At 44.5% G+C, this 21,989-nt stretch overlaps 2 protein-coding genes across 14 annotated transcripts; one reads left to right on the forward strand and one right to left on the reverse strand.

Moving 5' to 3' along the window:
• Positions 1 to 4,424: 4,424 nt before the first annotated feature.
• Positions 4,425 to 10,908, reverse strand: LOC124857385 (MKRN2 opposite strand protein-like). Of its 10 annotated transcripts, none has more exons than XM_047348628.1 (5): positions 10,517 to 10,908; positions 8,223 to 8,384; positions 7,860 to 7,909; positions 7,594 to 7,739; positions 4,425 to 4,955 (listed from the first exon to the last, which is right to left on the reverse strand). In XM_047348628.1, the coding sequence occupies exons 1-5, from the start codon at positions 10,614 to 10,616 to the stop codon at positions 4,706 to 4,708; spliced, it is 708 nt and encodes a 235-aa protein (XP_047204584.1). In that variant the 5' UTR covers positions 10,617 to 10,908; the 3' UTR covers positions 4,425 to 4,705. The 10 variants fall into 10 exon arrangements, with proteins under 10 accessions (XP_047204584.1, XP_047204582.1, XP_047204590.1 ...); XM_047348626.1 differs by having other exon boundaries at positions 8,223 to 8,537; positions 10,517 to 10,904; XM_047348634.1 differs by having other exon boundaries at positions 7,594 to 7,762; positions 8,248 to 8,384; positions 10,517 to 10,898.
• mkrn2 (makorin, ring finger protein, 2) lies at positions 10,246 to 15,104 on the forward strand. 4 transcript variants are annotated; one of them, XM_047348623.1, is made up of 10 exons: positions 10,246 to 10,374; positions 11,170 to 11,298; positions 11,489 to 11,598; positions 11,885 to 12,043; positions 12,123 to 12,286; positions 12,372 to 12,437; positions 12,505 to 12,653; positions 14,361 to 14,471; positions 14,548 to 14,692; positions 14,774 to 15,104. In XM_047348623.1, the coding sequence occupies exons 1-10, from the start codon at positions 10,349 to 10,351 to the stop codon at positions 14,939 to 14,941; spliced, it is 1,227 nt and encodes a 408-aa protein (XP_047204579.1). In that variant the 5' UTR covers positions 10,246 to 10,348; the 3' UTR covers positions 14,942 to 15,104. The 4 variants fall into 4 exon arrangements, with proteins under 4 accessions (XP_047204579.1, XP_047204581.1, XP_047204577.1 ...); XM_047348625.1 differs by having other exon boundaries at positions 11,909 to 12,043; XM_047348621.1 differs by lacking the exon at positions 10,246 to 10,374 and adding an exon at positions 10,909 to 11,004.
• Positions 15,105 to 21,989: the final 6,885 nt, after the last annotated feature.

Below are 21,989 nucleotides of genomic sequence, written 5' to 3' on the forward strand. Positions count from 1 at the left end.
GTTTCAATATCATTTTTCCAAAACATGCAAGTGTTGTCATCAATATTAAATTGTTATCTAAGTAAATCTTTAGATGAATATATGTCAGTTATAATTTTGAAGTGTGTTTGCTTTAGGAGCTATATGGAAAGTTAAATACATGGATCAAATTATCTAATTTATTTGGGATATCATCATTTTTTTGTTGCTCAGGAAATAAATGATCAGTTAAACATTTTCTAGTAAAGAAGTTATTACACTTTTTGTGTAAAACCTGAACCCCCTGAATGGATAATGTGGTAACTGTGGTTGTATGGTATGGTAGGCCATTATGTTTCTAGTCAGAAATTAAACATTTTGGGGAAGCACATTAATCAAATGATAAAAGTCTAAAACAGGAGGGTTGAATTTGTATTTGTTGCAAAAACTGATAATCCAGTAAATCATCTCCATCATTCATTAAATGGACCAAATATTTCTTTCAAACCAGTCCTTGAAAAATAAGGATTTGTTGCATTGTAATACATTTCTATTTTGCCAATTACTGTGGATTGCAGTAAGAAATTGTGTGTGTATATCATTTTCCAATATAACAATATAAGTTTATGGAACTGTGACAATCTAACAAGGAACTTACTTACATCAAAGTCAGAGATGTGCAGCAGGTTTAGGCCACCCTCTGGTGAAAAAAGATGAACTATGATGTTTGATTCAGGATATTAATCAGTTAATTTTTAATGCTCCATTAATGCAATCTAAATCCATAACTTTAAGACCACACTCACTGATATCTTACCATATCACTCTTGTTGATGGAACAACAAGGATTTATGGTTCTTTTTGTCTTGTTTTCTTGTTTCCAGACCACAGATGTTCTTGTCTCCTTCTTCTGTACATCTGACCCTTGATCTCACAAACGTTCCTTGAGCTTTATAATAATACATCAACACTACACTGATTATAAAGACCAGTAGAATGCTTCCTCATAATCTAGAAGGTCCGTTCAAGCTGCAGGGACCAGTTATAAAATCTTTTGTGCTGTTGGTTCTTCTGCTCCTTGTATTATCAGCCTTATGATGGATGTAGATGTCCTCCTTGTGAAGCTTTATGCTTTGCCCCCTAACTACACTGTTACCCACAGATTCAGACAGGTTGAACTTTCCTTCAACATTTTGCCATCTCATCAGCTCTTCCATTATTCCCACATCTGCAGGGATCCACATGATTATAGCCTTAGACGAGTAAAATGATTTCCCTAAACATTCTGATCATTTCAGCTGGTTTAATACTGTTTAGTCATGTTGATAACGAATCACTACTTTTCTGACCATTCTAACGCCAATAATACCGCACACAGTTCTACTGCAGATAATTAAAGGTTCTTTTTCAAACTTAACATTAAATCTTGGAGCCATGCCTGCTGCACTGCTAGCTTCTGTATTTGGATCATTTGAACCATCTGTAAAAATCTGCAGGTAAATAATCACTGTATTTGTTCTTGATATGATTATACAACTCTTGGCAAGTACCAGTAGTTTGGTTTCTTTTCTTAAAAGCTCCAAAAGTCCATGTAGGTCTTAAAGGCCTTGACATATAAACCTCTAGCCATGTTACCACCGATCCATCCGATCTGATTCTCTTCCTCTCTCCTAACAGTCTCTTAACACTCTCCTGACTAGATGTGTCCCATTATGACATTTCCAATAAAGCCAATAATTGACCATTAACTGATTTCTCCGGACGCAACTTGTGCACAGATTGGAGCTGTTTTAACGGCTCCCAAACAAAGTCTTGAAGCTGCATTGAGTAGCTCAGCTGTACATTATACACCTAGAATCTAGTCTTGACCCAATTAATGAGACAGAAATATACTTAATGGAATAGAAATGTGGCCCTATTTGATTCCTGCCAAACACCTCATAATATTTTTACTTTCCTCTATAGTATTACCTGTATGATGTTTCCATGGTAGACTTTTTATCAAAATATATTCCCATAAAATGAAAACATTCATCCCTCTCTAAACATTTTCATACACACGTAATTTCTGTTTAGCATATTTTCTTATTTGTGATAAGCTTTAATTTTCTCAGCTGAAAATTTAAACTCATCTTGAAGTTTAACTATATGAAATATATGTTCCCCTCATTTCTATAAAGCCTCATTATCCTCAAAGAATAAGTTCCCAAAACTTATCAAATTATTTATTTATCCTTTCTCACCCCATTCAACAGTGTTTTTGTTGACCTGAACTTCCTCACATAGTTCCTCTGCCAACACGCTATTACATGTCTTGCTCCTAAAAGCTGCATTAATCTCTCACTCCCCATTCTTTCCATCAGTTTACATACATGAGAAGTCAAAGCCTATCATTTTCACGATTACTGGAATTTTCCACCTTTAATTTCTTCCTTCCAACTAGTTGGAGGATGCTTTTCCTCTCAGACCTTGTGTATTTAATAGCAACATTTAATGCTTCATCATTTAAATGATTCAACATAATGTTACATATTCCATGTTTGCCTCTAGCCCTTTTCATCTCTCTGACTGAGAATGGATCATTCTTTTCGATCTTTTCTATTTACAACATTTCCTCCTTAAGTCCTCTCTCTACCTTTTGTAGCTTCATCTCACAAATTATTTGGACTATGCATCACAGCAGAGGCATTCACTAGTAATCTGGCCTTTTCATTCTTAGTCACTGCACCTGGATTTTCTATACTAAGTACAGGGTGATCCCATTACCTTAATCCATCCATGAATCCCTGCTGTTTCAGTGCTGCTGTGCTACAACAATCCCTTCAAGGCTCCTTCTGCCTGTTTTATCAAGTGTCCAACTTTTGCTTGAGCTTTTTTGTACTCAATTATATTTTGATAATTATGAGACCTTTTGACCAATTTGAAAGCTTTATTTTTTTCCTTTAACTCCATGTTTGCATGTACAACTCCACCATGGTACTACTTCCTGGAGCTCTCAGCAGCATCTAACATGCTTTGATCCAGAAACTGTCTTCAACACAGTGAAGAAAGTGTCTCTAAGAGAGAGCTTGTGTTGACCCTGGCTCTGAGCCTCTTAGGTTCAGGTAAGGGGACTATCTAAATAACAGAACCAGACTTACCGACACGAGGTAGAGATGAGGTAATGTTTCATCTCCATGAAGGTGGTCAGAAGGGACCCCCTCCATCTTTCTTTTAATCACTTTGAGATTAAATGATCTTTCCCTTCCAATGACTTGTCACTCTGTTTCCTGTGTTAGATCATTTTCATTTTGTGTGAATAAGTGACTTTTTTCCATAACCTGCCTCTGTTTCTTCAATACTTCACATCTCCAAGATGCAACATGATGTTCTTCATCGGGTTAGGGTTAGTCTTCTACCAAATTATCTTGACTCTAACTCCCCAGTTCCTATACTCATGTTCTCCGGCACACTGAGCACATACTGTCTTTCTTTTCCACCTTTTAGTAATGTGACCAAACTTCTGACAGCTGAAACATCATTGGCTTTGATCCAAACTGCCTCACGTTGAATCTAATAAGCCCAAAGAACAAATCTCTTGGAATCTCTTGATACTCTGCCATGGTTTCCGTCTATACTTTCTGCAATGACTCCTTTGCACCCTTCATTTTTCCTCGCTCCAACTCTTATAGCTAAACCTCTGCGTTACAACCAACCAGTGAATTCCCATTTCTCAACAATCTAGCATATTTAATTTCAGTTTCTTTATTGCTTTTTCATCTGAAATCTTACTACAATATTCAACATGTTTTTTATATAACTTCCTCCTGACGGCCTTAATTGTTGGTTCCTTCCAAACTCTAATCATCTCGCCTCTTCCTCTTCCTTTCACGAATTCTAGGAAGTTTACTATCTTTCCCCACGTGTTCCCCCTCATTTACTTCCAAATGACCACCATTACATTCCTCCTCCTCCTTCTGCTGACTCCATGTCGCTTGGATTTAGAAGAAGCAGGCAGGAGATCGTTAGAGGATCTCCTGCTTTCTTCTCCTCACTAAATCCAGCAAACAATCAATTTATTAATCTGTTTACCCAGAACCAAAATATCACAAGTGAAATCCAACAAATCAGCAACCAGTAGAAATAGAAATCACACACCTGAAATTTCCCTCTCCCAGTCTCTCCAGCTGTCTGCACTGACCACCAATCCAGAAATCTGTGACCAGTTGTGGTTTCTGCAACCACTTTAGACCCACCGCTTGAGTCTCAGACAGACAAGTCTTAGATAGACGAGTCTCAGACAGACAAGTCTTAGATAGACGAGTCTCAGACAGACAAGTCTTAGATAGACGAGTCTCAGATAGACGAGTCTCAGACAGACAAGTCTTAGATAGACGAGTCTCAGACAGACAAGTCTTAGATAGACAAGTCTCAGATAGACGAGTCTCAGACAGACAAGTCTTAGATAGACGAGTCTCAGGCGAGTCTCAGACAGACCAGTGAAAATTTTTATTGATTCCTCTTTATTTACAAACAAATAAATACACCAGGTTGGATCGAACAGATGAGGTGATTGTGGTTACAGTGGTTAAATTGGTTTTCTGGTAAGGCTTCTAAAGCTGGCTTGAATGGTAGAATTGCTGTAACTGGTTACTGAGACTGGTTTAACAAGTAGTATGGGTGGTTTAACTTTAGTTAGACTGCTTTATTTGTGGTTAACCAGGTTCAAGTTAAAGGAAAGCATGGTTAAAATTGAGGTGATACTGTTTTAACTTGTGAGCGCTGACTTGTCCTGTCTCTCTCCCTGTGTCTCTGTCTCCTGTCTGTCCACCATATAGTACTGGTGTTTCTGGAGGTGCCGGATAAGCGTGGTGTATTTGGACACCCTCCTCATCCTCGGCAGGATGAAGCTGCGGGTAAAGTCTTCTCGGCTCAAAAGGCTCCGACCCTCCATGGCCAAGATGCTGTTTAGAAACTGAAGACAGAAGCTGAAGCAGTTGTGATCATCCTCATGGAACCTGAAACACACAGACACGTGGGTTAGTGAGGACGACTGGTGAGTCAGAGAGGAAGACAGGTGGGTCAGAGAGGAAGACAGGTGGGTCAGAGAGGAAGACAGGTGGGTCAGAGAGGAAGACAGGTGGGTCAGAGAGGAAGACGGGTAGGTCAGAGAGGAAGACAGGTGGGTCAGAGAGGAAGACGGGTAGGTCAGAGAGGATGACTGGTGAATCAGAGAGGACGACGGGTGAGTCAGAGAGGAAGACAGGTGGGTCAGAGAGGAAGACGGGTAGGTCAGAGAGGAAGACAGGTGGGTCGGAGAGGACGACTGGTGAATCAGAGAGGAAGACAGGTGGGTCAGGTAGGATGACGGGTGGGTCAGAGAGGAAGACAGGTGAGTCAGAGAGGAAGACAGGTGGGTCAGAGAGGAAGACGGGTAGGTCAGAGAGGAAGACAGGTGGGTCGGAGAGGACGACTGGTGAATCAGAGAGGAAGACAGGTGGGTCAGGTAGGATGACGGGTGGGTCAGAGAGGAAGACAGGTGAGTCAGAGAGGAAGACAGGTGGGTCAGAGAGGAAGACAGGTGGGTCAGAGAGGAAGACAGGTGGGTCAGAGAGGAAGACGGGTAGGTCAGAGAGGATGACTGGTGAATCAGAGAGGACGACGGGTGAGTCAGAGAGGAAGACAGGTGGGTCAGAGAGGAAGACGGGTAGGTCAGAGAGGAAGACAGGTGGGTCGGAGAGGACGACTGGTGAATCAGAGAGGAAGACAGGTGGGTCAGGTAGGATGACGGGTGGGTCAGAGAGGAAGACAGGTGAGTCAGAGAGGAAGACAGGTGGGTCAGAGAGGATGACGGGTAGGTCAGAGAGGAAGACAGGTGGGTCGGAGAGGACGACTGGTGAATCAGAGAGGAAGACAGGTGGGTCAGGTAGGATGACGGGTGGGTCAGAGAGGAAGACAGGTGAGTCAGAGAGGAAGACAGGTGGGTCAGAGAGGAAGACAGGTGGGTCAGAGAGGAAGACGGGTAGGTCAGAGAGGATGACTGGTGAATCAGAGAGGACGACGGGTGAGTCAGAGAGGAAGACAGGTGGGTCAGAGAGGAAGACGGGTAGGTCAGAGAGGAAGACAGGTGGGTCGGAGAGGACGACTGGTGAATCAGAGAGGAAGACAGGTGGGTCAGGTAGGATGACGGGTGGGTCAGAGAGGAAGACAGGTGAGTCAGAGAGGAAGACAGGTGGGTCAGAGAGGATGACGGGTGAGTCAGAGAGGAAGACAGGTGGGTCAGAGAGGAAGACAGGTGGGTCAGAGAGGAAGACAGGTAGGTCAGAGAGGATGACAGGTGAGTCAGAGAGGAAGACAGGTGGGTCAGAGAGGATGACGGGTGAGTCAGAGAGGACAACAGGTGGGTCAGAGAGGACGACTGGTGAATCAGAGAGGAAGACAGGTGGGTCAGAGAGGATGACAGGTGAGTCAGAGAGGAAGACAGGTGGGTCATAGAGGATGACGGGTGAGTCAGAGAGGACGACAGGTGAGTCAGAGAGGACGACTGGTGAATCAGAGAGGAAGACAGGTGGGTCAGAGAGGACGACAGGTGAGTCAGAGAGGAAGACAGGTGGGTCATAGAGGAAGACAGGTGAGTCAGAGAGGATGACAGGTGAATCAGAGAGGAAGACAGGTGGGTCAGAGAGGATGACGGGTGAGTCAGAGAGGAAGACAGGTGGGTCAGAGAGGAAGACAGGTGGGTCAGAGAGGAAGACAGGTAGGTCAGAGAGGATGACAGGTGAGTCAGAGAGGAAGACAGGTGGGTCAGAGAGGATGACGGGTGAGTCAGAGAGGACAACAGGTGGGTCAGAGAGGACGACTGGTGAATCAGAGAGGAAGACAGGTGGGTCAGAGAGGATGACAGGTGAGTCAGAGAGGAAGACAGGTGGGTCATAGAGGATGACGGGTGAGTCAGAGAGGACGACAGGTGAGTCAGAGAGGACGACTGGTGAATCAGAGAGGAAGACAGGTGGGTCAGAGAGGACGACAGGTGAGTCAGAGAGGAAGACAGGTGGGTCATAGAGGAAGACAGGTGAGTCAGAGAGGATGACAGGTGAGTCATAGAGGACGACGGGTGAGTCAGAGAGGAAGACAGGTGAGTCAGAGAGGAAGACAGGTGGGTCAGAGAGGAAGACAGGTGAATCAGAGAGGAAGACAAGTGGGTCGGAGAGGAAGATTGGTGAATCAGAGAGGACGACGGGTGAGTTAGAGAGGAAGACAGGTGAGTCAGAGAGGAAGATTGGTGAATCAGAGAGGAAGACAGGTGGGTCAGAGAGGACGACAGGTGAGTCAGAGAGGATGACAGGTGAGTCATAGAGGACGACTGGTGAATCAGAGAGGAAGACAGGTGGGTCAGAGAGGACGACAGGTGAGTCAGAGAGGATGACAGGTGAGTCATAGAGGACGACGGGTGAGTCAGAGAGGAAGACAGGTGGGTCAGAGAGGAAGACAGGTGCGTCAGAGAGGAAGACAGGTGAATCAGAGAGGAAGACAAGTGGGTCGGAGAGGACGACTGGTGAATCAGAGAGGACGAAAGGTGGGACAGGGAGGACAACAGGTGGGTCAGAGAGGACGACAGGTACTTTAGGTGTATTTGGAGGATCAGGTGGAACATACTTGTGCCACACAGGATCCCATGTGGATCCCTCAGAGAACTGCTCCAGGTACTGGTCCCATTGAGCCAACATGTGGAACGTGTCGGGTCGGACTAGGGGGATGCTGACACAGTGGCCCCACCCACTTTGATCTCGCTGCACACCATCCTGAGTGTAGTTATAAACAACACCTGTATAAATATACAGGTGAGACAGACCCAGGTGAGACACAGACCAGTGACATGAAGGCCTCCTCATCTTGACCCGGCTCGTATCTCATGTTCATACCTTTAGTGTTGGAGATGCCAGTGTGCAGATCTGACGTCCCACTGAAGTCTCTGAGGGACAGAATAGGACACACTGGTTAGACTGCTGTCAGACTGGCTCATACTTGCTTCAAACTGGTTTCCTGACCTGCCCTCATAGAAATGGTGTCCTGCTGCAGAATGTCATGTTTTCAGGTAAAGAGCTCAGGTGTCTAACCAGCAGGCAATTCTTTCTGGTGTTATAAAACCGTTAACAGGAAACTTCATCACCCTCCAACCCCTTGCCTCCACAACCCAAGCTGACACTGGTTCTACTGGGACTTAGTCAGGAAAACTAGAGAGTTGGCGGAATGAACCATGCGACTGCAGGCTGACCAGACTGTACCTGTGCAGAGGTGCTCTGCTGTTACCTGTCCTGGTTGTTGTGTGCAGGAGCCACTAGCAGGCAGCAGGAGGTCTTGTGTCCATCTGTGAATGGGGACGGCAGGCTCACCGGCGCTTCTTGGAGTCTGCGGCCCTTTAGCTCTTCCCCACAGCTTGGACACACCTGAGGAACAGCGAAACAGAAGATCTCCTTCTGACAGTGGTTCAGGTGGATGACGTTCTGCTCCATCTCCTCTGTCAGTCTGTCTAACTCGAGTTCCTCCTCCTCTCTTTAGTTTCTTCTCTCCTCCTCCTCTCCTGGTTGCCTGGTTACAGCCTATAAGATGATATCACAGACCCTAGCTTTAGCCTATCAGGTGTTATGCTGTGTGACAGGTGGTCATGTGACCTGTTTCACCTGGAGCTGAGTCAGTCGGAGCAGATGACCTTTGGACTGTGTATGCAGCATTGTTATAGAAACCAGGGTAGAGCAGGAAGTGTTCAGCAAAATAAAGAAGTCCAGCTAATTGAGCCTGTTCAAATTTAGAAATACCCTGAGGACTGAAGATTGGGTTTTATATGTGCTGGTTCTGATGCAAAGAACCAGAAAAACTCTGACCTGAAACCTAAGCCTTAGAAAACAAAGACTAACGAGCGTCCTGCAGCTGCCTCCTGATTGGCTCACACAGAATTTTTTCCATCTCACCTATCAGACAGAGATCTGATCAGTGAGCTCAGGTGAGTCTGACGAAGACAGACCTTACCTGGGGACACATGTCACCGTGTCCTCCTTAGTCTTTCATCATCTCAGATTTTATTGTCAGAGCGACAGTTAAAATGATCCTCGTTGTCTGCAGGTGAGCTGCACACCCGAACGGGCTTCCAGGAAATACCCTGAGCCTACAGCCAGAGATCTGATTCACAGGTGGTTCAGACTGTTCTACACAGATCTTCAAATATCTGTTAAACCTCCTGCAGCAAAGCAGGAACTGAAAACTCTCAGATCAGCCATCATTTAAACAGCAGGAAGCTGACACTGTTGTAGATTCATCTAGGACATAACAATCCTTAGAGCTTCAGTAGAAGGCAACTGTTGCTTCCAGAAGACATTTCACATCTCATCCTAAAGGCTTCTTCAGCTCTTCAATCAGCAGAAAATAAATCATGTTTTCTTATTTTAAATGATTCAAATGTTTGTTCAAAGAGAAAAAAGGGCTGAAAGCTTGACCGGTGGACTGATGTAGCGCAATGATTAGCACAGCAAGAAGTCCTCGGTTTGAATCCCAGCTGGGGTCTTTATGCATGTGGTTTACATGTTCTCCCCGTGGCTTCTCTCTTGGTACTCCTGCTTCCTCCCCCAGTCCAAAAAAATGACTGTTAGGTCCACCTGTGTGCATTGTTGTCTGTCCTGTGATGGACAGGAGAGCTGCTGGAGATGGGAACCAGCCCCCCTGTTAGAAAAAGCAGGATTTGGATAGATTATATTTATCCATGAATGGTCTATCAATATGTTTATTATGAAATTAATCCGTTTTTCTGTCACTTTTATACAAATACATTTTACCATCAGTTAAACTGATGATGCCTGAAAAACATGAAACCGCTTCTGACCTCAGAAATATAGCTATTCAGGTTCCTCTGGTCCGAAAGGACCTGGAGGAGATGTTGCAAATGCTGGGGCAGAACCAACCAGAGCCGGAACACACAGAACTCTAGGAACACTAATCGGTAATTCTAACCCTGAACAGGTGAAAGTCAGCCAGGTGAAAAGCTGAGCGGGGTCATGAGAGAGGCGAAATTATCCGACCTAAAACCAACCTCACTGCGGTGAGGAGACACGATGACAGTAACCCACAGATCAGGATTTGGGTCCGAACCACAGACAGTCCGACTGCTGAGAGTCAGGGATAAAAGGAAAAGAAGTCCTTTTGGGATAATTAAAATAATCTTCTCATACATTACAACACAGAAAAATATAAAACCACAGGACCAGAACCAGATCAGAACCCAGTTTGGGCTCAGAGGTTTCGCAGGGTGGCGCTGTTTTCTGGAGCTGCAGAACCTTTCTGCTGTGTTTGGTGCTCACACTGGGAGCCCTTAGAGAGGAACACCAGCAGGAGACTTCCGGCAGCTGAGTCCGCGGCGAAGATGAGCACCAGACAGGTGACTTGCAGGTAAGCGCGCTCTTACTGTGTCTCTGTGCCTCACCTGTCCTCACCTGTCCTCACCTGTCCGTCCGACAGGCACGCGCTGCCGTAAAGCTAATGTTTTTAGCTAGCTCCGCTAGGTCACAGATATGCTGCTAGGGAAGCTCACCTGTGCGAGCACGCGCTGATAACCGCCTGATCGAACAGTTAGGTGGTCCAGTCCTGGCGTTACCATGGAAACAGTAGCTTCGGGCAGGGCACGCTGTCATCAGGTCGGTGCTGCGAAGTCCTGCCTCATCTCACCCGGTTCGGTCCAATATAACTGCAAACAGGTCAACTTCAGTCCGAACCTCTGCTGCCCAATGAGTCAGAGTCATATTGACGTCATCCGTACACATACATTGAAAGTGTTTCCACAAATCAGAACCAGGACGTTCTTAGTCCAACCGAACTCTGATTCTCCTGAGTCGCATCAAAGCTTGATGGTACCTCCGATGCTGGAACCCTTCCCTGCTCCTTCAGAGGACCGGGACCTGATCTGGACCTGATCTGGTCCTGATGGAGCCTAGCACAGAGACAGATGAAGAGCAGATGTTTCATCTGGAAAACTCCAGATGAAACATCTGTAGGAATTTTTCTGGAAAGTGAAAACTTCAGGTATAGATCAATTCTAGAGGATCAAGGTAACTGGATGTGTTAAAGGAGCAGAAATAATTCACAACCTTCCTAGGAGATGATCATAAACCTCAGGTCAAACCCACCTGAGTAAACTGAACAGGTGAATGTCAGACGAGTCATGTCTCCAGGTGTGCTGTGTTTCAGGTATTTTCTCCATGGCGTCTGCAGAGAGGGCAGCCACTGTCTGTTCTCTCATGACCTGAACAACAGCAAACCCTCCACCATCTGCAAGTACTACCAGAGAGGAGTGTGTGCCTACGGAGAGCGCTGCAGGTGAGGCACCCCTCCACCTTCTACCTGTCAGGTGGAACATCACCTGACAGCCAACACTCTAGCTAACACTGGCACCTATCGAACAGGTAACAGTCAGCTTGACAGGGCAGGCTTTTAACGTTTAAACCTGGCAGGTAAATAAAACACCTGCATCACCGTTAGTGTTGACTGGTGTGTGCTGTGTGTACAGATATGATCACGTGAAACCTTCATCCAGAGGAGGAGCTTCAGAGGACCTGTCAGGTGTTGGCAGAGGGGTCAGAGATGAAGGGAAGAAGACGTTGGTCCTGAGGGACAGAGGTAATTAACACACTATTAAGGAAAGTTGTGCCTAGGTGGACCAGGTGAGCGCAGCATGTTGGGTGGGCGGGCCTTGTACCTGGATCCACAGGGAACTACAACAAGCTGCTGGTACACCTGACAGAAGAACCAGCCACACCTAAGTGCTCAGCGAGCTGCTTCAGGTTTACTCTCTGGGTGTGTCAGCATAGTTTCCCTGCTGAGCCTGGTTGCTGTTAGAACCTCACGGTCCAGTTTCAGTTGGTTCCTTCGGCACACTAACATAGAACCTGATCATGTGACACAGCCACAACCCATTCCTGTTCCTCAGTTCTGGGCAGTGACCGGGCATTCGGGGGCCCGTCGGACAGTTTGAACTTGGTGGTACCAGAGGGAGCAGCAGCAGCTCCACAGTCCTACGTGGATGCTATCAGAACCGGGTTGGATGGTTCAGCTCCAGAACCAGGTCTGTGCTGAACACAGCCGTCTGATTTGCTGGTGTTCTCATTAAGATGTGATGACTTCCTGTTTGCCTGTCCTTGCAGAGCCTCACGCTGTGGGTGGAGCCTATCAACTCTGTCCGTATGCCGTCGCCGGACACTGTTACTATGGAGACAGTTGCACATATCTCCATGGTGACCTGTGTGAGGTGTGCGGGCTGCAGGTGCTCCACCCCCATGATCCTGAGCAGAGGAGAGCTCATGAGAAGGTGTGTAAATAAGACCGAGTTCTGTTAACGCAGAGTCCAGAATGGTTCTGAACCTAACACCGTGTGCCCGTGTTTCTGTGTTCAGATGTGTCTGCTGGCGTTTGAGGCCGACATGGAGAAGGCATTTGCAGCTCAGCTCAGCCAGAACAAGGTGGGTGTGGTAAGTCTCTGAGCTGGTTACCATGACGATTGCCGTCCTGACTGTCCTTCTTGTCCAGGTGTGCTCCATCTGCATGGAGGTTGTGGTCCAGAAGGCCGTCCCGTCGGAGCGAAGGTTCGGCATCCTGTCCTCCTGCTGCCACATCTTCTGTCTCAGCTGCATCAGACAGTGGCGTGGAACCAGAACCTTCTGCAACAAGATCATCAAGTGAGTTCGATCCACCCTGGGAGACGGGTCTGGGACCAGAATCTCAGACCACGTAGGAGGGGAAAATAGAGCTGAGAAAAAAGGCTTCTTTGGAGGTTCTGTCGGGGTTTCGGCACATCTTCTGTGAGGGGGTTCTGTAGAGGTTCTGTCAAGGATTTTTCTCAGTTCTGTTGGTAGGTTCTGTATGAGTTCTGTTGGAGGAAATTCTGTTGAAGTTTTGTGGGAAGGTAGAGGTTCTGTTGGATTTGGTTGGGCGGGGGGGCTCAGTAGAGGTTCTATTGGAAAGGATTTTGTAGAGGTGTTGTAAGTTCTGTTGGGGGTTCTGTAAAAATGTTTTGATGGGGTTCTTTAAGGGTGGACCGGCCTATGGGACTGCCAGGGATTTCCCCTGCGGGTTAGTGGGCCGGTGGTTCAGCCCGTGAAGGTGCTATGGCGCTGGGTCCTGTAGTCTCGCAGCACGCTCTTGTTTTGTGGCGCCACGAAGCCTCGGCACCTTCACTACCTCTCCTCCCTCCAGTTAGGCTGGTCTGCTCAGCGCGCGGCCATGGAGTGGACCTGGAAACACATGAATGAGCGCTCCCGGGCCGGCCGGCTCGCAGTGAGCAGCAGAAATCAGAAAAACTGGTCCCATCAAGTCCGGCCTACGAAAACAAAACCCTCAGAGGAGCTCATTGCTCAGCAGTCATGAGTCAGAAACGCCTCGGCCCAGTAGTGGTGCTGTGGCTCTAGCTCGCCACAATCAATGGGACTTATTAATGTTGCTATAAGCAAATAAATCCTGTTAGATGTGAAGATGGAGCAGCGAAAGCAAACTAGGAAATGTAAAGGTGAGAGATAATAAAGGTAGGAGTCAATTAGTGAACAGTATCTGGTTTATGTTCTAGACCACAGAGAAGCTTCATCGATGTAGTGAAGGGTGCAGATGGTTTGGTGACACATAGAAGGTGCTGAGAGGGAGGAGATGATCAGCTGCAGAGAACCATAAAGATAGCGGCTGACAGAAGAAATACATTTATCTGTTGCATTTTCGTTTAAAAAGGTGCTCCTTTAATTAAAAATAAGACCGATATCTCATCTTTTCCTTAATGAAATGCTTGAGAGGAACTTTCTTCTGCTCATAAAAAAATAACTTTTACTTCAAGTAAACCTTTGATGAGGTACTTTTTACTTTGATTAAATAACATTTTACACTGGTAACTTGACTTTTATTTGTACTCTTTCCACGTCTGAAAGCCAGATGTACTGAAGATGCTGGAGAATGAGATGATTAATGATGGTGGAGCAGAGGTCACACTGAACCAGTTTTTCTCCTTTATTCTGTCAACTTGTTATGTTTGGAAGTTATTCTGTTGAAAGGCTTTGCTATGGTTGAGACTAAATATGAATGCTTATATTTTGTTGCTATAAATCCTATTGGCCATCGGAGAATAAACTCATTAGCATTGTAACTATGTGTGTATATATAATTATAGATCAATATGTTTCATTAAAATTTCAACCCAGCAGTTGAAAGTGGGCCAGTCTGCCAGGAACACCCAGGCCACCTTTTCTCCCCAGTCCACCCCACGGGTTCTTGTAGATGGTACGTCAAGGGGTTATGCAAACGTTCTGTCAAAGGATCTGCTCAGGTGTTTTGCTGGTGTTCTGTGAAGGTTCTGTTAGGTGGTCTCAATGTTTTGGGTCTGACCGTCTCTCCTTGTGTGTCAGATCATGTCCAGAATGTAGGATCATCTCTGAGTTCGTCATCCCCTCGGTGTACTGGGTGGAGGATCAGGGAGAGAAGGATCACCTGATCGAGCTCTTTAAGTCAGGTGTCAGGTAAGAGACTGTCTGAGCTCCGCCCCCTGCTCTCAGCCAATGGGATTGCAGCTTTAATCTATTCCTGTGTCCACAGTAAGAAGGCCTGTAAGTACTTTGATGAGGGCCGCGGATCATGCCCCTTTGGAGGAAACTGTCTGTATCTTCATGCCTTCCCAGATGGAACACGAGCGGAACCGGACCGGCCTCGGAAACAGCTAAGCTCTGAGGGAAATGTCCGGGTCAGGACCTGCTACCATTGCTAGTTGTGTCTACGAGCTGGAGGGGTTTGTGGTTTCTGACCCTTTGTTCTCTATGCTCAGTTCATGAACAGTGTCCGTCTGTGGGACTTCATCGAAGAGCGCGAGCAGCGCTCGGCGCCGCCCCTGCTGACCCTGGATGATGACATTACGGAGCTGCGAGAGCTCTTTATGCAGATGTCAGCGCCGAGCGGCGAGGAAGCCGAGGCCCCGCCCAACCCAGGGGAGTAAAAACATGGCCACGTCCTACTGTCTCCATGGTAACCTGTGTGCGGGCTGGGCCAGGCAGCCATGTTTGTTCCTGATTTGACCTTGTGACCTCTGAGCAGGTTTGAGACGGAGCAGAGGTTTTATTTATGCTGTATAAAGTAAAGCGGAGACCATTAAAAGCTGAGCTGGTCTGAGTTTATTTACACACCTGAGCTACACACACATACACACATATTGATATATATATATATATATATATATATATATATATTGAGGACGTTGCGTTCGTTTTGTATTGATCCTTTTGCCCCAACCTAACCTAAACTAACCCTAAACTTAATTCACACCTTAGACCTAGGCCTAAGCATTAACACAATTAGCATTGTGAAGACATGGCAAAATGTCCTGACAACTGCTAATTTGGCCAGAAAGCGTTGGTCTGATGTCATGTTTTGGTCCTCATAACAATGGCTATACAATCCCACATACACGAAGCTCAGGTTTTTCTATCCCTATGGGGACTTTGCAGTGACTTCCATTCATTTTTCGTTTAGTTATATGGCCTAACCCTAACCCTAAACCTATCCATTACTAATACATGCCTAAACCTAACCCGTATCCCAACAACAGCATTTTCCACCATGGGAACTGGGCTTTGTCTTGCAATACTAAAGTTGTTGGTTCAAATCCAGCTTTCTCCTGCTATATGTTGATGTGCCCTAGGCAAGGCACTTGCATACTTATCTGGATACTGGTGTATAAATGTGTGTGCATTTGTGACTAGTGTAAAGCACTTTGAATGGTGGATGGAGTGGAGTACTATATAAGTTCAGTCCATTACCCACGCCCCTACCCCCCCCCCCCCAACACCCCCATTTCTAAACTTCTCAAAGATCTCAAACTCCAACCTGAGCAACAAACACTAAATCTGGAAGGATCATTCTGTAGGGAAACCAAACAGGACATCTTTATGGGCACAAATTCCACTCATAAATATTTTGTGCTTGTAAACCAGACTGCGTAGTTGTGAATAAAGTTTCGTAAAAACGAGGGAGTCATGTGGGACCGCCAAGGAAGATGGCAGCAAGCTAGGAGAGCTCCAGGAACCAGTTACCTTTATTTTCATTTATATCTGGAATATACACCTGAGTTTGTTTAGTATAAATATCTCTACTGCATTTAAAGCTAAACTTTTTCAAAGGTGCAGCAACAAGAAGTAAGCTAGCAACGAGGACCAGCCTAACACTTGAAAGCGTCTCTACTAGCCCTCTGAGGGATCCAAGCGATACAAACGAGAAACATACAGATCTCAGCCTAATGGAAGAAATAACAAAAATGAGCGCGGCGTTAGAAGTTGTGGTGGTAGATGTCGTCTCGATCAAGGAGACAAATAAAGAGCTTAAAGACTCAGTGGCAAATATTCAAATAAGGCTGGGTGAAGTGGAACAGCGAGTGTCCAATGTTGAAGATGTAAGTGCTCAGATGGAGAAATGTAACAAGAAACTGGTGACACTTTGGGAACGGGTGGAGAACTTGCAGAACCAAAGTTGGAGGAATAATGTTAGAATGGTGGGGCTGAAAGAAGGCAAGGAAGAAAGAGGCAACGTGGAGAGGATCATTTCTCAAGGATTCGGCCTCGCAGGCAGCAAGTTGGAAGTGGAACAGGCCCACTGCTCGCTAGTGCCCAAGCCAGATGTGAACAAACCATCTTGAATCATCTTGATACGGTTTTTGCACTCGTCAGCTCGGGACAAGGTGCTGCACATGGTCAAAGAGGAACGTGGGTTGGAGTGGGAAGGCTGCAAACTCCCTCTTTTCGAGGACCCGTCAAGGGAGCTTGTGGAGAAGAGGAGAGCTTTCAACGCTGCAAAGGAACGCCTACGGGTGATGGAGGCGAAACACCGGCTGGTGTTCCCGGCAATGCTCATCTTCACATGGAAGGGGGAGAGGAAGACGATACAAGACAACGCGGAGGCTGAGAAATTCTTGCAACAAGCTAAGTAGAGGACAAGCGTCATTATATGAGGTGTATATTAATCAAAGAACAGAAGATAAAACTCATGTCGGTTCTGTACTTAAGAAGTTAGGTCATTGTGCTGCCTGAGGACAATATTCAATGCATCTCACGGACCAAGTTAAGAAAAGGACTAAAAGACGGCAAAATGTTCCCTGTTGCCAGGTTTAGTTTTATGTTGTTTTTTTCCACCAGGTGAGTTTGATTAAAGTTAACAAGTGTTATAGGTCACGATTATACTGAAGTATACTTTAGTAAGTGGCAGATTAAGTTGCACCGTGTATTATTACTTTCATTCAAGAATTGCATATAACAGCATCAAAATTTAAAAGAGATCGGGTGGACAAAGTATACCACAGCTCCTATTCAAGCAAACAAAACGGTGTATTGATCCTTGTCCGTATGAATAGAAGTTTTGTATTGCTTAAACAACAAAATGATAAGTAAGGACGATTCATAATGTCCCATGCGATATATATGCACCTAAACAGAAAGAACCTGACTTACTTCATGAAATCAATAGTTTGTTGGGTAATACAGAAGGTTAGATTATTCTGGGAGGTGATTTAAAACAGGTCATGTCATGAATAGATTCATTGATAAGCCCACACCCAATGGAGGACATCACCTAAAGACGTCTGCAATCTAGTAGATATATGGAGATTAACAATCCATGGGAGAGAGAATATACTTTTTACTCACACGGCCACAAGATATATCCTAGACGTTTTATTAGTTTGTAATAAGTTAGTGGAGTCAGTAAGAGGTTGCAAAATAGAAACAATTATAGGTGACTATGGCACAGTGGAGTTACATGTCGATTTCAATGTAGAAAAAGAACGGAAAGTACGCTGGAGATTTAATACTGTTACTTCAAAATGAGGCATTTGGTAACTCTATTTTGGAACATCTTTATTAAGTTAAAACTGGTTCCACAGATAACATAGCCTCTGTGTGGGAAGCGTCAAAATCATACATAAGAGGAAAATTCATTGCTTATGCATCGAAAATGAAAAAAGAAAACATGAAAGAAACAAATTGGAGGAAGAAATTAGTGCTCTAGAAAGAAAATAGCAAAAAACTATTTGAATCGTTTATATCAAACATTTTTTAATGTCAAATATCAGTTACATGATCTATATAATAAAGCTGAATATGCCTTATTCAGACTCAATTTCAAATGTTATGAGAGGGAATAAAAAAATGGTAGTTTTTTAGTGAGACGACTTAAAACACAGGAAAACTCCACTAATATTCCACTAATTATAAAAGATGGTAAGACATTCACTTCGGCAAAAGATATAAATAAGATCTTTGAAGAGTTTTCTAAAAAACTACATCTACTGATACCCCTGACATTTAAGAAATAAATGCCTTTTTATCATCCCTGAAGTTGCCTACTATCTATAAGGTGGATTCTCCTATCACATTGGAGGAAATCAAAGCTATCATCTTGTCTATGAAGACTGGGAAGTCATCAGGCCTGGACGGCTTCCCAGTTAAATATTATAAAAAGCACATGGACATCTTTGTCCCAATGCTGCATGATGTATACAGAGAAGCTTTTGAATCAGGCTCTCTACTGCGTACTTTTAATGAAGCTCTGATCTCACTTATTTTTAAAAAAAAGACGAGATGTTTCAGATCCATCCAACTTTAGGCCCATCCGTCTGATAGGAGTAGACTGTAAAATACTAACAAAGACAAGAGCATCGCAATTAAAAAAGGTACTCCCAGACACAATAGAAGAAGATCGGGTAGGCTTCATTAAGAGCAGATCTGCAGAGGCTTGCTTATGGAAGTAAAATAGTCTCATTAGAATCAGACATTTTTTAGACATTGAATTTATAACACTGAATTTTTATCCTGTGCAATTATGTATGTGAATTTTTTTTGTACTTAAAATTAGCCAGCAAAAATTCACCTGCAAATGTGTTGACCTTCTCTCGATCGAGTTGAGCGTCTTCTAGCCAATCAGATTAAGTTTATTTGATCAGGTGACACACCATTGCCTTGGGCAGAGGAGAGTCTCTAAACAGTTTGCTGGATAGTGACTTAAATAAGATCAGTGATGAGATTCAAATGGGTGTTAATTACCTGGCGTTTTCTAATAATATATTTTTGGCATAAAAATCTCATCACTGATCTTATTTAAGTCACTATCCAGCAAACTGTTTAGAGACTCTCCTCTGCCCAAGGCAATGGTGTGTCACCTGATCAAATAAACTTAATCTGATTGGCTAGAAGACGCTCAACTCGATCGAGAGAAGGTCAACACATTTGCAGGTGAATTTTTGCTGGCTAATTTTAAGTACAAAAAAAATTCACATACATAATTGCACAGGATAAAAATTCAGTGTTATAAATTCAATGTCTAAAAAATGTCTGATTCTAATGAGACTATTTTACTTCCATACTTGCTCATCTAACACACATGAACCACTGTAATCAGTCCCCGTTGCAGCTTTCTCTCTAGATGCTGAGAAAGCCTTCGACCAAGTGGAGCGGAAATATTATACTCTAAACCAAGAGCAGCAGTTATGACAAATGGTCGGTAGTCCAATTTTTTTCAACTCTTCTACTTTTTACGTTGGCTGTGGAACCATTAGCAGTTGCAGTAAGAGACGACCCAAGAATTAAAGGGATACATGCAGCAAGAAGAGAGCACAAACTACTCATGTATGCGGACGACATCTTAGCTGTTATAGTAGATCCAATTTCCTCGATACCAGCACTGTTACAATGTGCTGGAAAATATTCGAAATTTTCAGGATATAAGATCAATTGGAACAAGTCTGATTGTATGCCAATATCCAACACATGTAGCTCCAAAGATATCGCACCATTTAGTTTTAAATGGGTGCCCTCAGGTATGAAATATTTGGGTATACAACTCCATTTGAATTTAGAAGAAATAATGCCCCTGAATATAGAACCGCTTCTCCAGAAGATAAAAACAGTCAGTCATTTTCTACCGCTTATTCCATAGTGGGTCACAGGGGAGCTGGTGCCTATCTCCAGCAGTCTATGGGCGAGAGGCGGGGTACACCCTGGACAGATCGCCAGTCCATCACAGGGCAACACACAAACAACCATGCACACACTCATTCATACACCTAAGGTCAATTTAGAGTTACCAATTAACCTAACAGGCATGTCTTTGGACTGTGGGAGGAAGCCGGAGTACCCGGTGAGAACCCACGCATGCACGGGGAGAACATGCAAACTCCATGCAGAAAGACCCCAGGCTGGGAATCGAACCCAGGACCTTCTTGCTGCAAGGCAACAGTGCTACCAACTGCGCCACCATGGAGATAGGCACCAGCTCCCCCCGCGACCCACTATGGAATAAGCGGTAGAAAATGACTGACTGAAGATAAAAACAAATCTTGCCAAATTGGAAAAATCAAAGCTTTCTTTATGGGGAAAAGTGAATGTAATAAAAATGGTGGTAGCCCCATGGTTTAATTTTGTATCCTCGATGGTGCCTGTTGAAATCCCACTCCAAGTTTACAAACGATATGAAATTTGTGTTAAAGATTTCCTTTGGGACAAAAAGAAACCTAGAATTGGCATGAAGAAAATGTGGTGTGCAAGGAAAATGGGGGGCATGGTCCTCCCTAATGTAAGATTATACAATCTTGCATTGAAATGTCCAGGTTGGTCAAATACTGTGGAAAGGAAGAAACAAAGCTGAGCTGGATGAACATTGAGGAAGAAATAGTGAGTCCTTTCAGACCAATGGACATCCTTTCTCATGGTTCAGTAGATAACAGACAACCTCTCTTCACAAACCCAGTATTAGCTCACTCCAAACCAGTATGGTGGGAGGTGCACAAGATCTGGAGGATATCTCATCTTAAACAGCTGTATTCCTCACTATGGTTTAATCCCTCTATCCGTGTCGGTAAAAAAACTGTTTACTGGAAACAGTGGCTGATGAAGGGAATACATAATGTAGGTCATTTATACACAGATGGAGTTTATCTGTCTTTCTCAAAATTTATTCTCAGATATAATGTTAAGAAAACAGATTTCTGGAAATACAGTCATCGCTCTAAATTTTGGCACCCCTGAAATTTTTCAAGAAAGTGAAGTTTTTCTCACAGAAAATTATTACAGTAACACGTGTTTTGCTATACACATGTTTATTCCCTTTGTGTGTATATAAACTAAACCAAAAAAGGGAAGAAAAAAGCAAATTGGACAGAATGTCATACCAAACAAATGGGCTGGACAAAATTATTGGCCCCCTTAACTTAATATTTGGTTGCACACCCTTTGGAAAAAATAACTGAAATCAGTCGCTTCCTATAACCATCAATAAGCTTCTTACACCTCTCAGCCGGAAAGTTGGACATCTCTTCCTTTGCAAACTGCTCCAGGTCTCTCTTACTGGAAGGGCACATTTTCCCAACAGCAATTTTAAGATCTCTCCACAGGTGTTCAGTGGGATTTAGATCTGGACTCATTGCTGGTCACTTCAGAGCTTTCCAGCGCTTGGTTGCCATCATTTCTGGGTGCTTTTTGACGTATGTTTGGGGTCATTGTCCTGTTGGAAGACCCAAGATCTCGGACGCAAACCCACTTTTGTGACACTGGGCTGTACAGTGCGACCCAAAATCCGTTGGTAATCCTCAGATTTCGTGATGCCTTGCACACATTCAAGGCATCCAGTGCCAGAGGCAGCAAAACAACCCCAAAACATCATTGAACCTCCACCATATTTTACTGTAGGTATTGTGTTCTTTTCTTTTTAGGCCTCATTCTGTTTTCAGTAAACAGTAGAATAATGTGCTTTACCAAAAAGCTCTTTCTTGGTCTCATCTGTCCACAAGTTGTTTTCCCAGAAGGACTTTGGCTTATTCAAGTTCATTTTGGCAAAATGTAGTCTTGCTTTTTTATGTCTCTGCGTCAGCAGCGGGGTCCTCCTGGGTCTCCTGCCATAATGTTTCATTTCATTTAAATGTCGACGGATAGTTTGTTCTGACACTGATGCTCCCTGAGCCTGCAGGACAGCTTGAATATCTTTGGAACTTGTTTCGAGCTGCTTAT

This window comes from Girardinichthys multiradiatus, chromosome 20 (genome assembly GCF_021462225.1).
Source record: "Girardinichthys multiradiatus isolate DD_20200921_A chromosome 20, DD_fGirMul_XY1, whole genome shotgun sequence".
Classification (NCBI taxonomy): domain Eukaryota; kingdom Metazoa; phylum Chordata; class Actinopteri; order Cyprinodontiformes; family Goodeidae; genus Girardinichthys; species Girardinichthys multiradiatus.